This window comes from Artemia sp. Qi Xiang Cuo, chromosome 20, assembly GCF_049724085.1.
Source record: "Artemia sp. Qi Xiang Cuo chromosome 20, ASM4972408v1, whole genome shotgun sequence".
NCBI lineage: Eukaryota > Metazoa > Arthropoda > Branchiopoda > Anostraca > Artemiidae > Artemia > Artemia sp. Qi Xiang Cuo.
In genome coordinates, this window is record NC_142813.1 from 4,060,530 (window position 1) to 4,080,823 (window position 20,294).

At 35.5% G+C, this 20,294-nt stretch overlaps 1 protein-coding gene across 1 annotated transcript; it reads left to right on the forward strand.

Annotated features, from left to right (window-relative positions):
- Positions 1-3,742: 3,742 nt before the first annotated feature.
- LOC148939780 (uncharacterized) lies at positions 3,743-18,112 on the forward strand. The gene is made up of 3 exons (XM_089105952.1): positions 3,743-3,900; positions 8,275-9,300; positions 13,609-18,112. The coding sequence occupies exons 1-3, from the start codon at positions 3,823-3,825 to the stop codon at positions 13,723-13,725; spliced, it is 1,221 nt and encodes a 406-aa protein (XP_088962078.1). The 5' UTR covers positions 3,743-3,822; the 3' UTR covers positions 13,726-18,112.
- The last annotated feature ends 2,182 nt before the right edge of the window (positions 18,113-20,294 follow it).

Below are 20,294 nucleotides of genomic sequence, written 5' to 3' on the forward strand. Positions count from 1 at the left end.
ATTTACAATGTTGATCGTAAAATATAACGCAGAAATACGTCACAACCTATTCTTTGACGTCACAAATTGAAATGAACTACTTTCTTGAACTACTTGATTTTTTGTTTACATTAATCTCCCCTTTACCCTGCCTATACGTAGGTTTAATGCTGATCGGGGACAATTTATGGCTTTCCAAAAAATGATTTTGGAAAAATTTTTTTTAGCTCCATGGCACCATGTTTTCCAACATATTTTATCTTGTGCTAGGCTCCCTTTGGCCCATGAAATTACGGCTTCAAGCTCCAAACTTATCAGGGGAAAAAAATTTAAAAAATGTGTGCCCCTAGCACCCTCTTTCTCCTAACAAAATGCGTAGTCCCCTTAGCCCAGGCGACGATCCTTAAAGGTTACAAGCAAATCGACAAAAAAATTCCCCCTTTTAACCCCGTTTTTGGAGGGTAGGAACGCGCTTATGGGCTGAAATTTTTCTTGAAAATTCGGGTCATTTGGCACCAGGTATTACGGTTATTTTTTTAATCTGTTCAGAGAAAACATTTAGTTGGCCTTTTTTGGGCCGACTTCTTAGGCAAACTATTATTTTCTTTTTTTGTGAGTTGACATTTGACCTAGGAGTAATTTCTAATATAAGCATCAGGGCTATCAAAAAACTATTTTTGATGGGAAGGACTATTTTTTGAATGGCTATTTCTTCTTTTTTTCAAGGGGGGGGATCTTCTTTCTATTAATATAGACCGAACTGTAGTTCCAGAAGAAAAGTCATTATTAAATCTTGCTTTTCCTTATGGAGAAACTCTTCATGATACAAGACACTTCATTATCCATAGTCTCAAAGAAAAATCAGAAAGACATATGGAGTACTTGCCCAAGTCAGAGGGCAGTTGGTCCGACATGCACTAAGCAGCCTTTATAACGCTTTCTTTGGCCCACATTTGTTTTTGGCCCCTGTTTGGTGTTTTTTTCTCCAGTCGAGAAAAAAGATCCATTTGTTCCTTGAACCTTTTCTGGCTCTATTTTTGGGGGACCATGTGCCTAAACTCCCTTTTTTATGGTATGCTCCTGTTGGCCTAGGTACTTATGATGGCTGCAAGTTTCAGACTGACCGGAGAAAACAAGATTTTTTTTCTGTCCCTTTTCTGAGCCAAATCCCAGAAAAAGGGGGCGTTCCCCTTATCCAGGGTAACGATTCTTAGAAGTGTCAAACTAAATCAGGAATAAAGTTTCTTAGTCCTTTTTGGGTCACAATTTTTAGGGATACTTTTATCCCATAAAAGAATTTTCTTGTAAATTAGGGTCAATTTGGCCAGGGACTCTCAGTTTTAACTTCAAGCCTTCCGCATCAATGAAATTAAAATTTCAGAGGAACTAAATTTATTTTCCTGTCGTTTTGTGAATCAGGGCTCCATTGATCCAAGGAATTTTAAATAGAAACTTAAATTCAATCGACAAATATAGTTTTCGGGATTCCATGCACCCAATTTAAATATTTCTTTTGTGCTTAAGGTCTAATTTGCACCACGAATTTATCGAAGTTTTCAGTTTTTCGGAGAAAAAAAATATTTGAAATTTTCTTGGGAAGAGAAAGCTTGGCCCTTCTCATCTCGAAGCAATAGGTCCCTTTGCCTTTTCTCTTTTTACTTTATTCAACGGGGTCTCTTGATCCGACTATTTTAGGATATACGAGTAAGTTATAAATCCACCAGAAAAGCATGTTTTAGATGCTTTTTGGCCCAAATTTCCGGAAGCCGTGTCCCCAAATAATTTATTATACATTAAGTTGCCTTTGGCTCGTGGACTTAAAGCTAATATTTTCAGACTGATCAGGGCCAGCGACTTTTTCCGCCCATTTCCAGGTCCCCAAGCACCTTCTTTTTACCAAACAGAATTGTCGGTCCCCTTATCCTTGGAATCGGTTCTCAAAATCTTTTAACAACCCCCAAACTATCTTTTTTACGATTTTCCTTGCCAAGAACTGAATTTCTAAGTTTTAACTTGTTATGGGTGAAAAATTTTTTGACCCTCTTTCGGGTCCCGTTAATTGGGAAACAATATTTTTTCTATTTTTACTTCTGCTTAGGGATCTCCTTAGCCCAAGGACATAGGGACCCGAAAAAATTGAAAAAAGTTTCTCGCCCTTTTTTATGCTCTTTTATGGGGAGACCGTACGCCCAAACAATTTTTACTTTTACATTAGGTTTCTCTCGGCCAAAAAGCCTATGGTTACATGTTTTAAACTGATCAGGGACAAACAATTTTTGAGTCCTCCTTAGCATTCCTCCCTCCCGAAAAATGCGTGCTCCCTTTAGTCTAGGGAACGACTCCCGAAAGTTTCGACCCGGTACATAAGCCACTGTAAAATATGTTGTCTTTTTATTATGAAATACATTTAAAAGTAATTGGCAATTTGCATAGTTTACAACCTTTATCCCAGAGGCTATTAGGGTAATGCCCCAGAGGCAAATTTACTGGATCTTCCAACAATTTTTGATCAAAATCGCTTTTTAATATGTGTCTGGTATCGGAGAGGGGGGGGGTTGAGACCTTGACAGCAAAAACAGGCAAGGGAGGAGGACTGATTGCCCTCCAACTACTTTCGACTCTTAAAAATGGTATTAGAAGCTCCAATGTCCAATTAAATTATTATAATAAAAAATTGTAAAATCTCCCCTTTCCTACAAAGTGGCTAGAAAAAAAATGATAATACAAAAAAGGTGCATGCCTCTTTATTTAGGCAGTGCTAAAGCGTTGCTTCTGATTGCATTTGTGATTTGTTCATACCTTTATCTAATTTTCTAATTTATGTTAGCTATTTAAGCTACTCATTTTTCTATTACTCATCTTGCTTTCGTTAAATTTTTATCGGGCATTTTATTTTCATTTCATTTAGATAATAAATGAAAAGGCGGTATACCCAAAAAACTGTTTGAACTTACATACACTCCCTACTTTTAAGGTTTTAAAGATCCTAGAAATGTTTTTCCCATCTTTGAAAATATACCCACTGAACTATAATTTCACCCGAATCTTTATAGGCCCGTCCCCTTGTAAGAAGAAAAGAGGGGTTCAGATTTGTTATTTAATTAAACAAAATAAGCTCATGGCCAGTTCTCCAATTTTTTTTTAAATTAAATTTTTTAATATTGTGAACACTTTTTATACGGTAGGCTGTATGTACGCTGGAATAATTTTTCCGGTTGGGGGGGGGGAGTTGAAGAATGAAAAAATAATTTTAAAAAATGATTAAGAAGCGCCCAGAAATTCAGGAGGGTTTAGGATCTGGAGGAGGTGGCAGCTAGGTGCGTCAAAGCACGAAAATTTAGGGGGAAATGTATTTGTCATAATCTAGGGGTGAAAATTCTTTCAAGTTTTCCCATGATAATACCAAAAATGTTATCCTTCAAAATCGCTCCTGTCCAATTGACGTGCCTAGGACGAACCCTGACACTCTCCTGCGTACGCCCTTGATCCTACGGGGTCATCGGGGCCTAAAAACCTTTCCCCTGAATATATACCCGACAGAAGTAACATATTACGCCTCAACTCTTGGTATAATTGACAGCATGTCAAGTTAATGCTCAAACATCTGTTGAGATCTCACTTATTGCTCCCTAGAGGCTTCATCTTAAACCTTCACTAAAAATAAGTGAAACCTGTTACTTAACTAGAGAAAGCATCACTGCGTTAAAATTATGCGAATTTGTGCGGAAATACATTTTAAATCTTCCGCCAGTTCAAACTGATCATGTCCTTGATGTAGACAAATTTTGATAATCACAGGAATGCTTATACATTGATCAGTGTGGCGGTGTCAGTTCTACAAAAATGCCCGGAATTAAAACAATTCTTGTGATACTAGCTTGTTTGGCTTTATGTGAAGGCTTCTCTCGAAAAAAGAAACCGGTAAGGACCTAAGAATACACTTTGCCTCGTGCAACTAGGGGACTTTGTGTTATCGCGTAGTGTACAATAACTCATCCTCAGAAAGGACTGTATAAAATTCTGAAAACAACTTTAAAAACTCAAAATACTTACTTATATCATTCCTAAGGTGCTTCACTTTACTATACCCAGTGGCGGATCAAGGGGGCGAGGGGGGCACCCCCTGGCGTAGTCTAAAGTAGTGTAATTTACTTAATTAAACCGAGTTTGCGTTAACTAAACTTGCTCTTAACGCTAGTTTATCGGATCAACCTATGTTGTTCCTCTCACCCTAAAAATATTTTATCGGATCAGCCTATTTTGCGACCCCCCCCCCTAAAAAAATCCTGGATCCTCCCCTGACTATACCCCCTCCCTTAATATGCATATATATAGCTCAATTTTCATTCATTTTTTCGTACGTCACCTTTCTTCAAATAAATTTAAGGTCAAAGAAGCAGTGTCGATACTTTTGGATTTGGGAGGTTTTGGATATATAATTGCACACAGGGCCGAATCCAGGATTTTTTTTGGGGGGGGGGGGAGGGTGGTACAAATAACTTTTGAAAACGCAGGAAATTTTTTTTTAGTCATTTATGTTATGTTTTTGCGAGTCGGACACAAATTTGGGGGGGGGTTCGAACCCCCTAACCCCACTGCATATGGCCTTGTTTTCACACTAGAAGGTGTTGGGGGAAGGTGTTGGTAATGTAAAGTGAAGTGCTCTTAGAATTGATATAAGTAAGTACTTTATATATTTTTTGTAATCTGTTTCCGAAATTGTATGGAGTTTCCTTCTGAGAGGGTGGGTATTGTCACTAGTAGCCTACCCGGTCTTTTCATGTAGTTTGTACTATTTACTTCTTTCGAGGATTTTGATTAACTCTCCCCTCGATAACTGAGGCCTCTAAAACAAATTTCTACATGAGAGTGTGTATAAGTGGGCCAGTTTTGGAGGTGAATTTGGTCCAATGCCATGAAGGCCACATAGGTTCCTAGGGAAGAAAAAGGCTGGGGTGGTGGCTAGTTGCCATAGAATCGTCCCTAACTTTTAAAAAGAGCAGTAGAACTTTAAATTTCGAGTGAACACGTCCTCTCCCAAATTCTTGTAGTCACCCCTTCCAAGGCAAAAAATAGATTCATGCAAGGCCCTATCCAGGGGGGTGGGTTAGGGGGTTGGAAATCCCCCACCCCAAAATATTTGTCCAACTCGTAAAAACGTAACAAAATGATTATAAACAAATTTTTAATGCGTTTTTTCGAAGTTTTTTTGTAAACTCCTCTCCGAAAAATATCCTTTTATACCCCCCACGCCCCGAAAAAAATCCTGGATACTGCCCTGAATCCTTGGGAGACATATGGCTCTATACTGTATTTCACGACACACGACTATTATGGCAACACTGATTTTGGCAAATTAATATATTGTACCTTCAATGTTAAATGTGGTCTGTCTTTGTGTTACAGGCCATTACGCAGAAATCTTGAGTTCAAGCTTTTGCACACAAATGGAATTTCTTTGGGGGAAGGGGGTATAAATAAAAATCAAAGAAATAAAATTGAATTATAGGGATAATCTGTGAGATTACTCATAAAAATCATGAAATTTCTGTTGGGGAGGAGGTGAGGCACTGGCCCAACAGTCTTCCTTGCGTGTGTGTTTGCTTGAATACTCAAAACGGCGCTCCTTATCAGTGGTGCCAATTCATGACATAGTGGGGGAAGTTGTATTTTCAAAGTCTATGGGGAACAATTTTTTCAAGGAAATTGCGCAAAAGTTGCATTTGTCAGGGAAAGTACCAAAACTAAAGCTATTTCTCAAAATCTAAGGCGGGGAGGTAAAACATTGGGGGGAGGCAATTGCTACCCCCAATTTGTGCCACTGCTCCTTTTTAATGTGTTTCACTGAACCATTTATTGGTCAGTACATTTTTATGATTAAGAAACCATATTAAAAGGTATGCATGCATACAGAATGGTAGAGATCTTTTGTCTTTACTGCACTTCATGAACTATTATCTTCATTTGACGGTAAGTGAAATGCAACGAGCCTCACAGCTTAACACCCGTGAACAAAATTCTACCTTACCCACCTATGGGTGTCCGATAAATGTTTGGTAAGATACTTTATTCCCGTGAAACTTCATTTTATTTCGGAATTAAACATAATTGAAACTTTTCATATTCAGGCTTCTAAGTGCATAGGGCTAACGCCTAGTTCCCTTCCCCTTCTCCTTCCCCCTTTGGGCAAGCTTATTTCGCGGTTTCGAAAAAAGTGAATGTCATATTTAGTGTAAAGTGTTAAATTATTTTAAAGAGTATCCTCAAAATTGTCTGTTGTGCCCTTTTGGAAGAACTATCATTTGCCAATTCTAAGGTTAAAATAGAATTGTTTAAAAATAAATGTCTATTATACACTTAGAGAAAAGCATGTCTTATTTCCTTGGCACTGTGTAAAGTAGGGGTAGGGGTAGGGGTGAGCCAAAAAAACGACACATTTTATAAAAGTTCAAAACTTCAGAAAGATGCAGAGACAGAAATCGCCCATGGTTTGTAAGGAATATTCCTTAAGAATTTGTCTGGAGTCTGAACTTGCCTGAGGTTCCCCCTGGTAATTAAACATTGAAAATTAAAACCAATCACGTAATGATTTTGACACAGAAAAAAGAGCTAACAAAAATTAATTTGCATTGTGGTGTTGAGGTGTTCTCACCTCAACACCATTAATTAATTTGCATTAAAATTAATTAATTGCATTAATGCACAAAAATTAATTTGCATTGTGGTGCTGAGGTGTTGTCACCTCAACACCATTAATTAATTTGCATTAAAATTAATTAATTGCATTAATGCACAAAAATTAATTTGCATTAAAATTAATTAATTGCATTAATGCACAAAAATTAATTTGCATTGTGGTGTTCTAATAAGTCAAGTAGAAACGATAAATGCCACCTAAATTTTTTTTAATTAAACTAGAGATTCTCGTTGATTGAACTTGATTCAATCTATCCTGACATAATGTAAATATTAGCAAAATAAGCACACATTTTGAATGAGATGGCAACATTTTAATGTCACAAGGATAAAAGAGATTTCTAAGTCTTACTATAAGTTTTCGTAATAATTTAGTAGTTTTTGCAACAATCATGTCTTCCTTCTTAATTGTCTATGTCTTGGTGTTAAAGTGAGTTAAAATCGTATTTAGTAAAAAAAAACTTAGGTTTTCTTGACCTCTAAGAAATCATATCTGGAAGTATATTGACGTCAAAAGCTTTTTACACCAAAGTTCTTTAGGGAAAATCTGAATTACTACTACAAACAATTCACCGCAGGACCTAGCCACCTGAGATCAACAGCTACCTACACTCCTTCTCCATCATAATTTTTTCAAATTCTCCCTCTTTAAAGCCTCAAAGGGAGTTCCCATTTCAATTAAATCTTTATTTACGACATCCTCCCACCTCAACCGCGGAAGACCTGCTTTCCGTTTAACCCTAGACGGGTTGGCCAAAAGGACAATATTTAGCAATCTGTCATCCTTAATCCGCAAAACGTCCACTAGCATCTCAACCTTTCTCTTATTACAGCCCTAAAAAGCAGGATTGAACCACACTTTTCGTACAGCCTACTGTTTTAAATATTTTACGGGCAGTCAGCCGGGTACCCAAAACAATCCGTCAATAATTTCCCTGTAAAAAATCTAGCTAATCTTACTCCGTTTTTCGGAGAACCTTGCCCCAAACTTTCCTTGAATGAAAGTAATTTTGTAAAATTTATATACTGAAAGTCACATTTATCGGAATAACCTCCCAGAGTTGAGATACTGATAAGTCGCTTAGATATAGAAAATATAAACATGTTTTAGCATTTCCTTCAGGCTCGCAACGAAGCAGTATTTTGAAAAAAAATCCTGAAAAAAATTATAACTGAAATATACGTAACGTATGAATTTTCATCAATGAATTTCTCTCTCGCAGGACATGCGAGATGTCATCTCCACTGCAGTATGAAACCCCTGCGGGGAGCCGCATAGAAAGACAGTGAAATATCAATTCTTTTAACAAGCATTCCACAATCCTGCTTTCTGTAGCTGCCTCACTTGACAAAGTGATCTGGTGAAAAACGAATCACTGCCCCCTCTACATTTTTTAAATTTTTGACCCTGAATGTAAAGGTAATCATTCAATCAAGTGCATCTACGACGTAATATCAATGAAGGATGTAGCTTTTTCCATTTTTAGACTCTTCTTTTACTATTAACATGTGGGATTCTTTGGTCTACTCTTTGACCCCAAAAAACCCTTTTCCTTGTTACATCTTGACAATCACTTTCTAATGGTAATATTATTTTAGGAGGCTGATCGAAGACAAATATATCGTGAGGATGTCCGGACGAAAATACCACCCCCTCCAGGACCGGTTTTTGATGATGATCCAAATATTGGCACTGACGACGAGTCTGCGTGGTTCGTTGACAAAAACAAAGCACAGATTAATGATGGAGGAGCTAGTGAAGGAGATGACTTCACTCAACTTGTCAAAGACATTTTTGGCAATGATTATGAGGAACAGAAGTCTTATAAACCAGGCTATAAACCTAATTCATATGAAGATTCCTATGAGGAGAAGCCATACAAGGAGGACTTGTATGATGGTCCTCCTCCCTCCTCCTTGTATGATGGTCATGTGAAAGATAGACCGTATAACGAATATAATCAAATTAATTCACAAGAAGAATACAAGTCAGAATACAATGAAAGGCCTTACCAGCCAAAAAGGCCATATGATGGTTACAAAGAAATAGACTCTCAGGAACAATATAGGCCAACGTACGAAAACGAGCCATATCGACCTGACGAGGTGAAATCATATGAGCCATCTTACGATAGTAAACCGTACCGACCAGAGGACGAAAAATCTTACCAACCATCATATAATGATAAGCCATATGAAGATAGCTATGAAGACCAACCAGTTTACCAGGAACAACCTTATAAAGTAGTATACGAAGAACCAAAGCCCTACAAGCCAGATTACAAGCCAACTTATACTGAAAAGCCATATGATGTGTACATAGAGCCATATGAAAGACCTTACGACAAGCCATACGAACAACTGAAATATACACCGGCATTCAAAGAGCCTGTTCTACTCAAACCCAGTGCAGCTTTAAGTCCAGCTGAACACCAAAAAGAGGATTATCATCATATTCATCAGCAACATGGCTATAAAGCACAGTATAAGACTAATAGCATCCCAGGGAAAGCTGGGGATGACTATCCTGACTATACAGCTATACCAAAGACTAGCTATGTTTGTCCTTATGACAAGAGTTATGGTGACAAAGTCCGTTTTGCTGACCCAGAAACGAGATGCCAGGTAAGCCTTAAATAGGCATCTCCAATTCTTCTAATGAGACTAAATAAAAAAAAACTTTTCCGACTGAAAGTAAGGGGCAACATTAAAACTTAAAACGAACAGAAATAATTACGTACATGAAGGAGGTTGTCCCCTCCTCAATACATTACTCTTCGTGCTAAAGTTTTTTTTGTACTTTCTAAAAGCTTTTTATTGTTCTAATTGAACAACCCGTGTGTTCTAGGATTCGCTCTTAAAGAATTGTGACAAAAGTCAAACTTTAGCGTAAAGAGCGAGGTGTTGAGAAGGGGGTAGCCCACCTCATATACGTAATAGTTTCTGTTCGTTTTAAGTTTTTAACGTTGTGCCTTACTTTTAGTTAAAAAAACTTTTGTTTTTCATTTAAGTTCTGATGGTTTTTAAATAATGCCAGGAAATTCGGCTCTCCTCCATGGAAAGTTCCCTCCCCCCACGTAAAATCTCTCCATTGAAAATTCCTCCTACGTTAAATACCCGCCACCAGGAAAATTTCCCCTCCCCTGGACAATTCCATTCTCGTTCAAAATTCACCCCGGAAAACTTCTTTCGGACGATTGAGTAGAATGTTGCTCCCTCGGAAAATTCACCCATGGAGAATTTTCTTCCGTGGACTTCCCCCGCCCCACCACAGAAAAACCACCCTGACAATTCCAGCTCTCTGAAAATCTCCTCTGGAAAATTATCCTTAACATCTATGCATGTAAAATTGAGTTGGCAAAGTGAAAGTAAGAAAAATAAAAAGAATTTTGTATATGAATCCTGGCAAATGCTTCCAGTGTAACATTTCCCCTAGAAATATCATACCCTCAAAGCTTCCTTTCCCGCGGAAAATTATCCCCGTAGAAATTCCCCTTAGCAGAAAATTTACCTCCCTCCCTTTATATACCTCCAAATAACAAATACTATACGTAAACAATGAGCGAAATTCATAACTTGCACATCATTTCCCAGGAGCGAGCTGTGGGGGGTCATGTTATTCCCAAAGGCACAACTGTTTGAACCTTTCAATTGTGCTAAATTTAAAAAGGCTAATTTTGTCACTTAAAAAGGCTACTAGAAACTTAAATTTCCATTTGAAGTATCCCTCTCCCGATATTTTATGACCTTTGGTTTGATACGATCACCTCTGGAGAAAAAATACACATAAACACGCATTCGTGATCTTTCTTCTGCTGAATCTGATGGTGTGATTTGTTATTTAGATTCCTTGAATCTTCAGGGATATTTTTCATCTTTTTCGAAAATAAGGTAAATTTTTTCAGGTTCAGTAACACTTTTGATCAGTAACACTAAATTTTATGAATTTTATTTATTCAGAATCAGCACAATAGGCCAATTCTTTCGATGTATCCAATGATATCAAAATCCCGTTTTTAGAGTTTTGGTTACTATTGAGCCGAGTTGCTCGGCAGTTCGTTACCACGAACTTTTTGATATCACAAGGGAAATTTGTTTTTATGGAACCAAGATCATCAGAATATTTTATCTGGCCAATCCGCCATAGATAATTATAGACGTTGTCCTGTGGAATGGTTTAAAGTAATTTTTATGTACAAAATCATGCAGTAGTCATCAAAGATGCTGATGAACAAAAAAATCCTAACAAAAGTCTTAATTCGCAAATTCCTCCTGCCTCTTTTGAGAAAACTTCTGCGGTTGAAAATAAATTTTTGTGGTTGAAAATAAAAGTGGTATTGAATGGCAACTGCCTGCTTTAATCGTTTTCTATTTACATATGTGTTGAATACTTTCACAAAAGTGGACGACAGTAGTTCCAAAGTAGTTCACAAAAGTAGTTCATTCCTCCTCCTCTTGAAGGAAATGCAGCTTGAAAGAATGGAAATGTATTAAACAAAATTTTGAATTTAGATAGGAAAAAATGTATAAGACTCCGGGTAACACCTGTGTTTTCTTAGGGGTAGGGGGGAACATTTTAGGGAGAACTAAAAACATATAAATGTTTTTACTTTTATAACTTTAATAAATGAAATAATATTAACATTTTGATTAATAAATATCAGTATATGTATATTAAACTGGCAATGAATTTTTATTCTATTTTTTTCTGTTTTTTTTTAGTAGTGCCATAATGGAATTGTTGGTTGTGTTGTTTTGTTAGCCCGTCGGCGGGGGATATTGTTTTGTTTTTGTCTATTTATATTGGAATATGTGTTGGAAGTTGGAGTTGGCCTAACGAACCGAAAGGCACCTTGGCGTTTGTTTTTTGTAAATTAGGTGTAAATAAAATTATACTCCTGAAAAAAAATGCACATTCATTTGTATTTTTTTCGGTAAAGTGCAAATTGTGTTCTGGCCTTGGGAAGGTAGAGGGGTTTTGAGCCCTGCTCATGTTAATTTCTGTTCGTTTTGGGTTTCATTTATTTATCGCTGCTGATTTATGGTAGTTTCACGCTTGGTAGATTATTTGATTTTATTTTTGCTCATTTTTTGTTCAATGGAGTTCTTCACTTTTCTTTGAAAAACTTATTTTGTGGAAAAAGTTTTTTTTAATTAATTTATGTTCCTTTTATATTGACATAATCTTTTCAGAGAAAAAGAAAATAATACTTTAAATCTTTTCGTTTTTTTTAAGACTTTATAGTTTGGCCTGCTATTTGCATGCTGGAGAAAATTTTTCAGCAATTTTTAACAGCATACACCCTTTTAAAATTCTGGACACAAATAGTAGTGTTAAATATAGTTTCATAACTCCTTTAGTTGACCTGAAATAGAAAACTTGATACCATTCGCGAAAAAATCTGTTTACTTTCTTTGATAGCTCGAATACACTTAGGCTATTTTGATTTGGCGAAACTTTAAGAGCTGAAATGACCCTAAAAGTCTGAAAACAATACCGTAAGTCGTTCTTGGGATACTGCTGAGATGCCTTTTCGGGAGTTAGTATTAATAGAATACATTTCCATTTAATCTTAAGGAAACATTTAGTTTTGAAACATAATGGGCGAATGGGAGGGTGAACGTGGGAGGGGGATTAGGTGCCCTCCCATCACTTTCAACTATTGAAAAGGGCACTAACCCTTTCTATTTTCAATCGAATGAGTCCATTTCAAAATTTCTACGACAACTCCTTCGATACGAAGAGCCCTGGTCTAAAAAAAAAATAATAATAATACATTTTACCCACATCGCTCTTTACAGAGCGATGTGGGTATTCTCCAGTTGACAGGAAACTCAAAATAAGGTATAATAGAAAGCGAAGAACTAAGATAAATGTTTACTTTGATTAGTTAGAAGCCGGAAATTTTCACAGAACAGCTTTAAAGCCTATTAAATGGTTTTGGTTACTATGTGCTATCAAGTCATGGACTGTCTTAGAATTACACGGTTTCTGAACATTTGTAGTTTTACGCTTTTCTAACTATTCATAATCCACGTGCTATTTTGTGACATCATTGCAGTTAAGGCCAGATATTGCCTCCCCAGACTATACCCCTCAACAGACCTATACAGAGACACTGTAACAATAGATATAACAGAGATAATTAACGTTAGTAATTTGCGTTTAGCACACTCGGCAATATCGAATAGAATTCTTCAAGGTCTTTCCAGGTACTTCGAACTTTGCAGCACAATTCAGCGAGGAAGAGCTCTCCGCTGCAACAAGCACAATTTTATGCTACCGAGAATAAAGCTTACAAGGTCTCAACACTCTCCAGTTTATAGAAGTATTTCTGTGTGGAATTCAATTAATGAATCTATTAAATCCATAAAATAATTTGGTACACTCCAAAAACGATACCTCTCTCACACAGTATTGAATACTGCATGAGTTAATGTCTCAATTTTTCGTTTGTATCTTATCCTCTCACTCTCCTTCTTTGACTCCACCTCGTCTCAATTCTTTCCTTTCTAATTCTTATGTTATCAGCTCTTCTCTTTTCATTTCATAGTGTGATATAAATCTGTTTACCAATATCTGTGTGACTCGTACAAGCATTGCTTTGAGTCGAAATGTTCATGTTAATTGTTTTGTTTGTTCATTTATTTAAAAATAAAAGGTTGATTGATTGATTGATTGATTGATCATCTTTGATTTGAAGGAAATGAAGTTTTTGTCAAAATTTACATTTTACTTCAGTGCTACAAAAACAAATTCATAAAAACTACGTAGATATGATCAGTAGCTTTTAAAAGAGTCTCCACGACCTTGAAGTAGCCTTTCAGCCTTGGTGGAGGAAAATTATCGTTTATACTTCTCTTACCATGCCTAACTAACATGACGTAACTCACTATCTTTCATACCTGACTAACTGCTACTTCTCTTTTTAGGTCTTCCACGTTTGCCAATATGACCGGATGGAGTCCTTTTTGTGTCCTCTTGGAACAATTTTTGATCAAGAACTGCAGCAATGTGGATGGTGGTACGAAGTGAAGTGCAAATATTAACTATAGTTAATTGTAAAAATAAGGACGCCTTCCAGTGGGCAATTATCATTAATGTTCTTTAAATAATTTCTCGAACCTATGGTGGAACATCGGATTGATGCTCATCTTGGCAAGACTGGCTCCAGAGATCAATCCCCTATGTCGCAAGGCTGAGTGACAGGCTTGCTACTTGTCCTTGTAAATAAGAACCCATAACTGAAACGTCTATTCAACGCCTTATGCATCAGCAATGAGTCTTGAAGATCCTTATCCTTTATTTATTTTTTAGTATATTACTCATTAGCTTCATCATAAGACTACGGATAGTAATAAGAATTTTTATACCCTGAGTAAGTAAAAGGGGCCATCATCTTAGATCATTTAGGACTTACAATTTAAAGAATGGATAAAATTTTAGCTATTTATAATTTGAACTGAATCTAATGCCAAACTAGGCACATATGTGGATAGAGGTACCGAAATCTATAATAAATCTTAATTTCTATGCACTTCTTTTCCAAATGATCAAATAAGATATGTTATTATTGTAGGAATACCCTAAAAACAACGCTGCGAACGAGCCTTGAATCGCTAATTAAGTATGATTACGTATCATAGCTAGTATTACACCAATGTTTGGAACGTACCCCATATGTATCTTATGTTACGTTTGAAAAGACAACTAACAAACCCGGGTGCTTGTACCTTGTTAAAGAGATATTTATAACACACCTTATTGAGTGGAATATGCATAATCAATTTATCAAATCCGCTTTCCTACATCGAATTTAGTTCTCAAGTTAATTAGAAGTTTTAATTTAATTACCTAAATTTTAAATTTTAATTTTATTCAAATTAATTTAATTTTAATTAATTAATTTAAATTGATTAATTTAATTTTTTAATTTTAAAGGTAATTAGAAGTATTAATCTAATGACCTAAATTTTAAATTTTAATTTTATTTAAATTAGTTTAATTTTTAATTAATTAATTTAATAAATTAATTTAAAATTATTTTAAATTTTTAATTTTAAAGGTAATTAGAAGTTTCCCCAAAATGAGTTATACCTCCTTGTCTCCAACGCAATGATCTTTGCACTCTCATGCTTTAGACATCAAATCGTATCTTGAAGACCAGATAAAGACCTTCCTTGAATAAACAACTGCTCATTAACAACAACTGAAAAAAAGCACTTTCAGTTTTCTATCTCTCCAGTAAGATTTATATGGTGAGTTACCACGTCTTCAATTACCTTTTACATGGTGAAATTCCTTTACATGTGGAATTACCAAGTCTTAAATTACCTTTTACATTGTGAATTGCCTTTATATGATGAATTACCTTTTGAATTACTACAGCTGTTCTTATCGAGATGGTGAGTTCTACGAGCCACTGTTTAACGTTTTTTATATGTTAGCGTCTCGAATGTCTTGTCGAAGAACGTCTCGTTCTTTGCAGTTTAACCTGTTTCAGGAAACTAGCTTACACACTGTTGAAGTACTAATGACATCACAGTAAAAAAAAATCCGTCTGGACCTATTTTGCGTCTATTAATACTTGAAAACTGTAATTTTCCACTAATTTTCTATTGTTTTTTTTTAACAATGCAGTTCTTACGGCAGTTTTTATTATTACGCTGCACAGTATTAATATGGATACGAACAGTAGCAAAAAGCCCTATACTCTCCATTTAAGATAATTGAAACACATCTAATATCACACAGGCTAAACCGCTCTTCATGACCTAGTCTTCGCGCACGCGCAATAACAAATGGTTAGCGCATCACGACGAGCTTATGGCAAAGAATGCTCTGACGGTCTGGGAACTTCCCAGATTACGCGCTATGAAATGTGTGTTATGTTTGGAGAAACTTTTTGCTACTGCTCGTATATATATATATATATATATATATATATATATATATATATATATATATATATATATATATATATATATATATATATATATATATACTTATACTGTGGTAGGATGTTAGGATTATGGTCATTGTTAGGATATTAAACCATCAAAATCAACATGTATTCATAATTAGTTAAAAAATTTAACTAATTTAAATTTAACTAATTTTAGCCATAATTAGTTAAATTTTAACAACGCTTTTTGCCGTAAAACTTTCAACATTAATAATCTTTTGACTCCTAAAGCCAACTACACCTTCAAACAAAAACTTCACTTTCTTAACTACATAGTACTATATTTTTTTTAGCTTATCTTTTGCTGATTTTTTGCACGTTTTTTCTTAGATTTGCTGTCCGCTGCTACCAAAAACTCTATCACTGTATGCGGAGGTTTTTTCCACAAGATATTGAATTCAAGAGTTTTCCTAACTTTTTAAATTATATTTTCGTTCTGTCAAATTCATCTCGACAATATCAAATCATTCGATTCCCTTTTCAGTGTCCTTAGCCCTTTTAGAAGTCGCAAGTGTAGAAGCTGTTAAAGGGATGAAATAGCCGAATGGTAAGCGCGCAAGACTTGCAAGCCTGTGCCTCAAAGGGCAGGGGCTCAAGATCTGATGTCACTCATTACTTGGCTTGGAATGGGGGTCAGTGGCGTGGCTCTCTAAATTCCAGCCAGGATCGACTGGAGAAACCTGGGGAAGATAGAAAGAAATAGTATGCGAAAACACAGGACGGCTGTTCCCCAGTAGTACCGCATCCTTTACCTTTTTTTTAAGGCTATTGATAAGAATACCATTTTTACTGGAAATACGCCTTTCCAGAAATCCTTATCTGAAATATAATAGTGTACATATTACATAAACGTATTATAGAAATGGCCACTTCGTTTGATTATTGTTAGTTCATTCTGCTCGTTTAAGTCGTTACGATTGGTAGTTTCTTTTAGATCCAGCTTTTCCGGGTCTTGGAAAGGAAAAATTATACTTTGTGATTTTTTCTTACTTTAAGAGTCAATCTAAAATTACCAAAACTTTGAAAAACTAAAACTTTTTATGACGAATTATCAACTATATCTTGGTAAACTGGTATCAAAAAAACAAAACGCTCTTTGCTTAGAACTTGCCTACTTTAAATTGGAATAAATAAAAGTTCAAATATGGATAAATCCTTTAATTAGACAGTGATATTTCTAAAAAAAAAATACCGTATATTCTAGTCACAGATGCAGTGATGGTCATCAGCAGAAATACTCTGCTGTTTATATACAGTGAAATTATCAGTGTCTATTAAAAGGATTTACCCCTGTCTAAGCTTTTATTTATCGTCATGGAAAAGCAGTGTGGTCTTCGAAATTACATAAGTTAAATTGGAATAAAATTTTCTGTTGCTTTAGAAATAAGAATTTATACCAAAAATTGCTAATTTACATTGGCTACTGAATTGTTGTTATTACAAAAACTATGTTTACTAATTTATGTTTTAGCGCTATGATAGACCGATAGACTTCCAAACGCTTTTTGTTTTTGAGTATTTTGAATATTTGAGTATCAAATAGCATATCACTTTTTGCTTAACTACTACTACTACTACAGCTAACAACTTACCGCACCACCAAGCCGCCTGAGGCCAACACAGCTCCGCACGCTCCTCCTCCATCCCAATATATCCAAAGCCTCCCTTTTAACACCCTTCCAGGAAGTTCCCATTTCCTTTAAATATTTCTTTATGACATCCTCCCACCCCAGACGAGGACGACCTGCTTTCCGTTTAGCCTTAGACGGTTGGCTGAAAAGGACAATCTTCGGCATAATCTTTTCTTAAACTCAGAAAAAAAAATTTTTTTTTCCTTTACTAATGACGGGATTGAACGAGAGGCTTGAGGTAATATCCACTCGGAATTAAAGCAGTTTCCTTCCGGTCAACAAATTTAAATTCCACTCTGAATATTTGTATAGTCTATTCTCAATTTAATTGTGTTCAGACGGTATACTTGCAAATTATAAAACAAGGATGCAGAACAAGTATTTAGTGCAAATTTTATTGCAAACAGTTAGTGGATATTTCAATTTAAATACATAAATGTATTTGTAATTTACCTTTAAAGTAATAGGTTGATATTTTCAACCAAGATAAATAAAGAATTTCAATTTTGTGGGTTAGTGCTACTTTTCCAAAGCTTAATCATTCTCCTAAGAAATTGGTTTAAATTTTACCAGGCAATTTGGTTTAAATTGGATTTTATTTTCCAATTTTGGTTTGAATTGAATATATTATTGTGTTGTTTTATAATGAACTAGAGGTACTGATTTATCAAATGCTATCTATAATTTGTTTTATGAAACCAGGGCATTATATATGATATTTGACGCTGTTTTAGTGTTTGTTTTAAGATTCGACCCTAGTTTTGACAAAAAGATTATTTAATTTGTATATAGTTGCACATTTTTGTGTAATATTTTTGGAAAAATAGATTATATCTTTATTATGAGTCTACTTTTTTAACATTGAATCTGATTTAGGACAGATTAGCTTCAATTAAGAAATACAATGGCTGTTGTCCTTAAGGAATGTTAGTAGGCTGTGATGAGAAATTGTTTTGACTTTTTTTTTTGTCTGAAAAGAAAGGAATTAATTTTTGTGTTACTAATTATTGAATAATTTTTTGTTGAAAGGTGATTAGGAGATACAGCCAACCACAGGACTTTTGTTTTTTTGCGGCTCTTGATATTTTTTTTTTATATAATATAATTATTTTTTTTCTATATATAATTTAATTACGTTCTAAATAACGTATCTGAATCTGAAATCGTCAGTAGAAGTAACAAAATAGGGAAAATCAAAGTATTACTCCCATAACACAGCTACTGCCGATAATCGCAAGGGCTGCCTCTTTAGAATTATTAATCCCTCTAAAATTTATAACACATTCAAGCTTTCTGAAAAAAAATTGGCATTTCCAGCAGTGTGTTTTTATCGGTCTCGCAAGTTTCTATGACCAAGCCTTCAATAAAACGTGTTTGGAGGAAACAACTACTACTAGCAACTCATCGCAGCACCAAGCCGCCTGAGGCCAACACAGCTACGCACACTCCTCCTCCATCGCAATCTATTCAAAGCCTCCCTCTTTGCACCCACCCAGGAAGTTCACATTTCCTTTTATTCTTTCTTTATGACGTCCTCCCACCCGAGACGGGGACGACCTGCTTTCCGTTTAGCCCTAGATGGTCGGCCGAATAGAACAATCTGTCATCCTTCATCCTCACAACGTGTCCTAACCACCTCAACCTTTCTTTCATTATAGACCTAGAAAGCGGTATTGAACAACATTTTTCGTATAGCCTATTGTTTGCAATACAGTCAGTCAGCCAGGTACCCAGAACAATCCTTAAGCAATTTCTCTGGAAAATATCTAGCAAATCTTCATCTGCTTTTCAGAGTGCCCATGCTTCAGAGCCATATTTGACCAATGTCATCACTGTAGCTTCTAAGATTCTAATCTTGGTTTGCAGACTTATCTTCCTATTCTTCCAGACTTTTTTTAACTGTGAAAAAACACACTGAGCCTTGGCTATTCTATTTTTAACATCTTCACTGCTCCCACCATCTTTACTAATAATACTACCAAGGTAAGTGAAGCTGCCCACCTGATCAATCTTTTCAATACCCAACGTCACCTTTTCATCTTCACTTATTCCTAGCCTTAGTGACTTAGTCTTCCTAACATTAATTTTCAAACCAATACTAGCACCCTGAACTCGCAAAACCTCTAAATCTTCATTCATTTTGCTCACACTTTCATCTAGGATGCTTAAATCATCAGCATAATCCAAGTCCAGGAGACTTTTTCCTCCCCATTTGATTCCGTGATCTCCCATTGCCTTTCCTGTGCTCCTTAAAACAAAGTCCATCAAAATAATCCATATAAAGGGGGATACAACACAACCCTGCTTAAATCCTGATTTAATACGAAATCAGCTGCTAACCTCATTTCCTACCTTAACCGCAGCAGTGTTATTCTAGTACATAGCACTAATCACTTTAATGTATTTGTCTGGTATACCATACAAGGATAAGACCTTTACTAAAGCTCCTCTATCAACAGAATCGAACGCTGTTTGAAAACTTAGGCACTTCTCAATTATTAACCTAAGAGTGAAAATTTGGTCAACACATCCTCTACCTTTTTTAAAACCGCACTGTTCTTCTATTAAAACGTTGTCTACGGTATCTCTCATTCCAAAAAATATCATATTACTAAGTAGTTTGTTATCTACAGAGACCAAACGAAAACCTCGATAATTACCACGTTAAGTTTTATCACCTTTTTTATAAAGCGACTTAGTTAATATTTTCCTAATATTGTTTGGGACGTCCCCTTTTTCAAAAATCATATTCATAATCTTCAATAACTTATTTCTAACCTCAGAGCCACCATATTTAAGAAACTCAGTTACTACCCTATCAGCACCTGGAACCTTATTATTCTTTAATCCTTTTAGTAATGTTGCTAATTCCTCCTCACAAAACAAATCTTCCTTCACATCCTAGGTATCACAAACTTTTTTATTTTCCTCTATATTTTTTCCTGAAACTCTATCTCGGTTAAGCAATTTCTCAAAATGTTAGGCCCATTTCGCTTTAGATTTTTCCTTATCGCTAATTGCC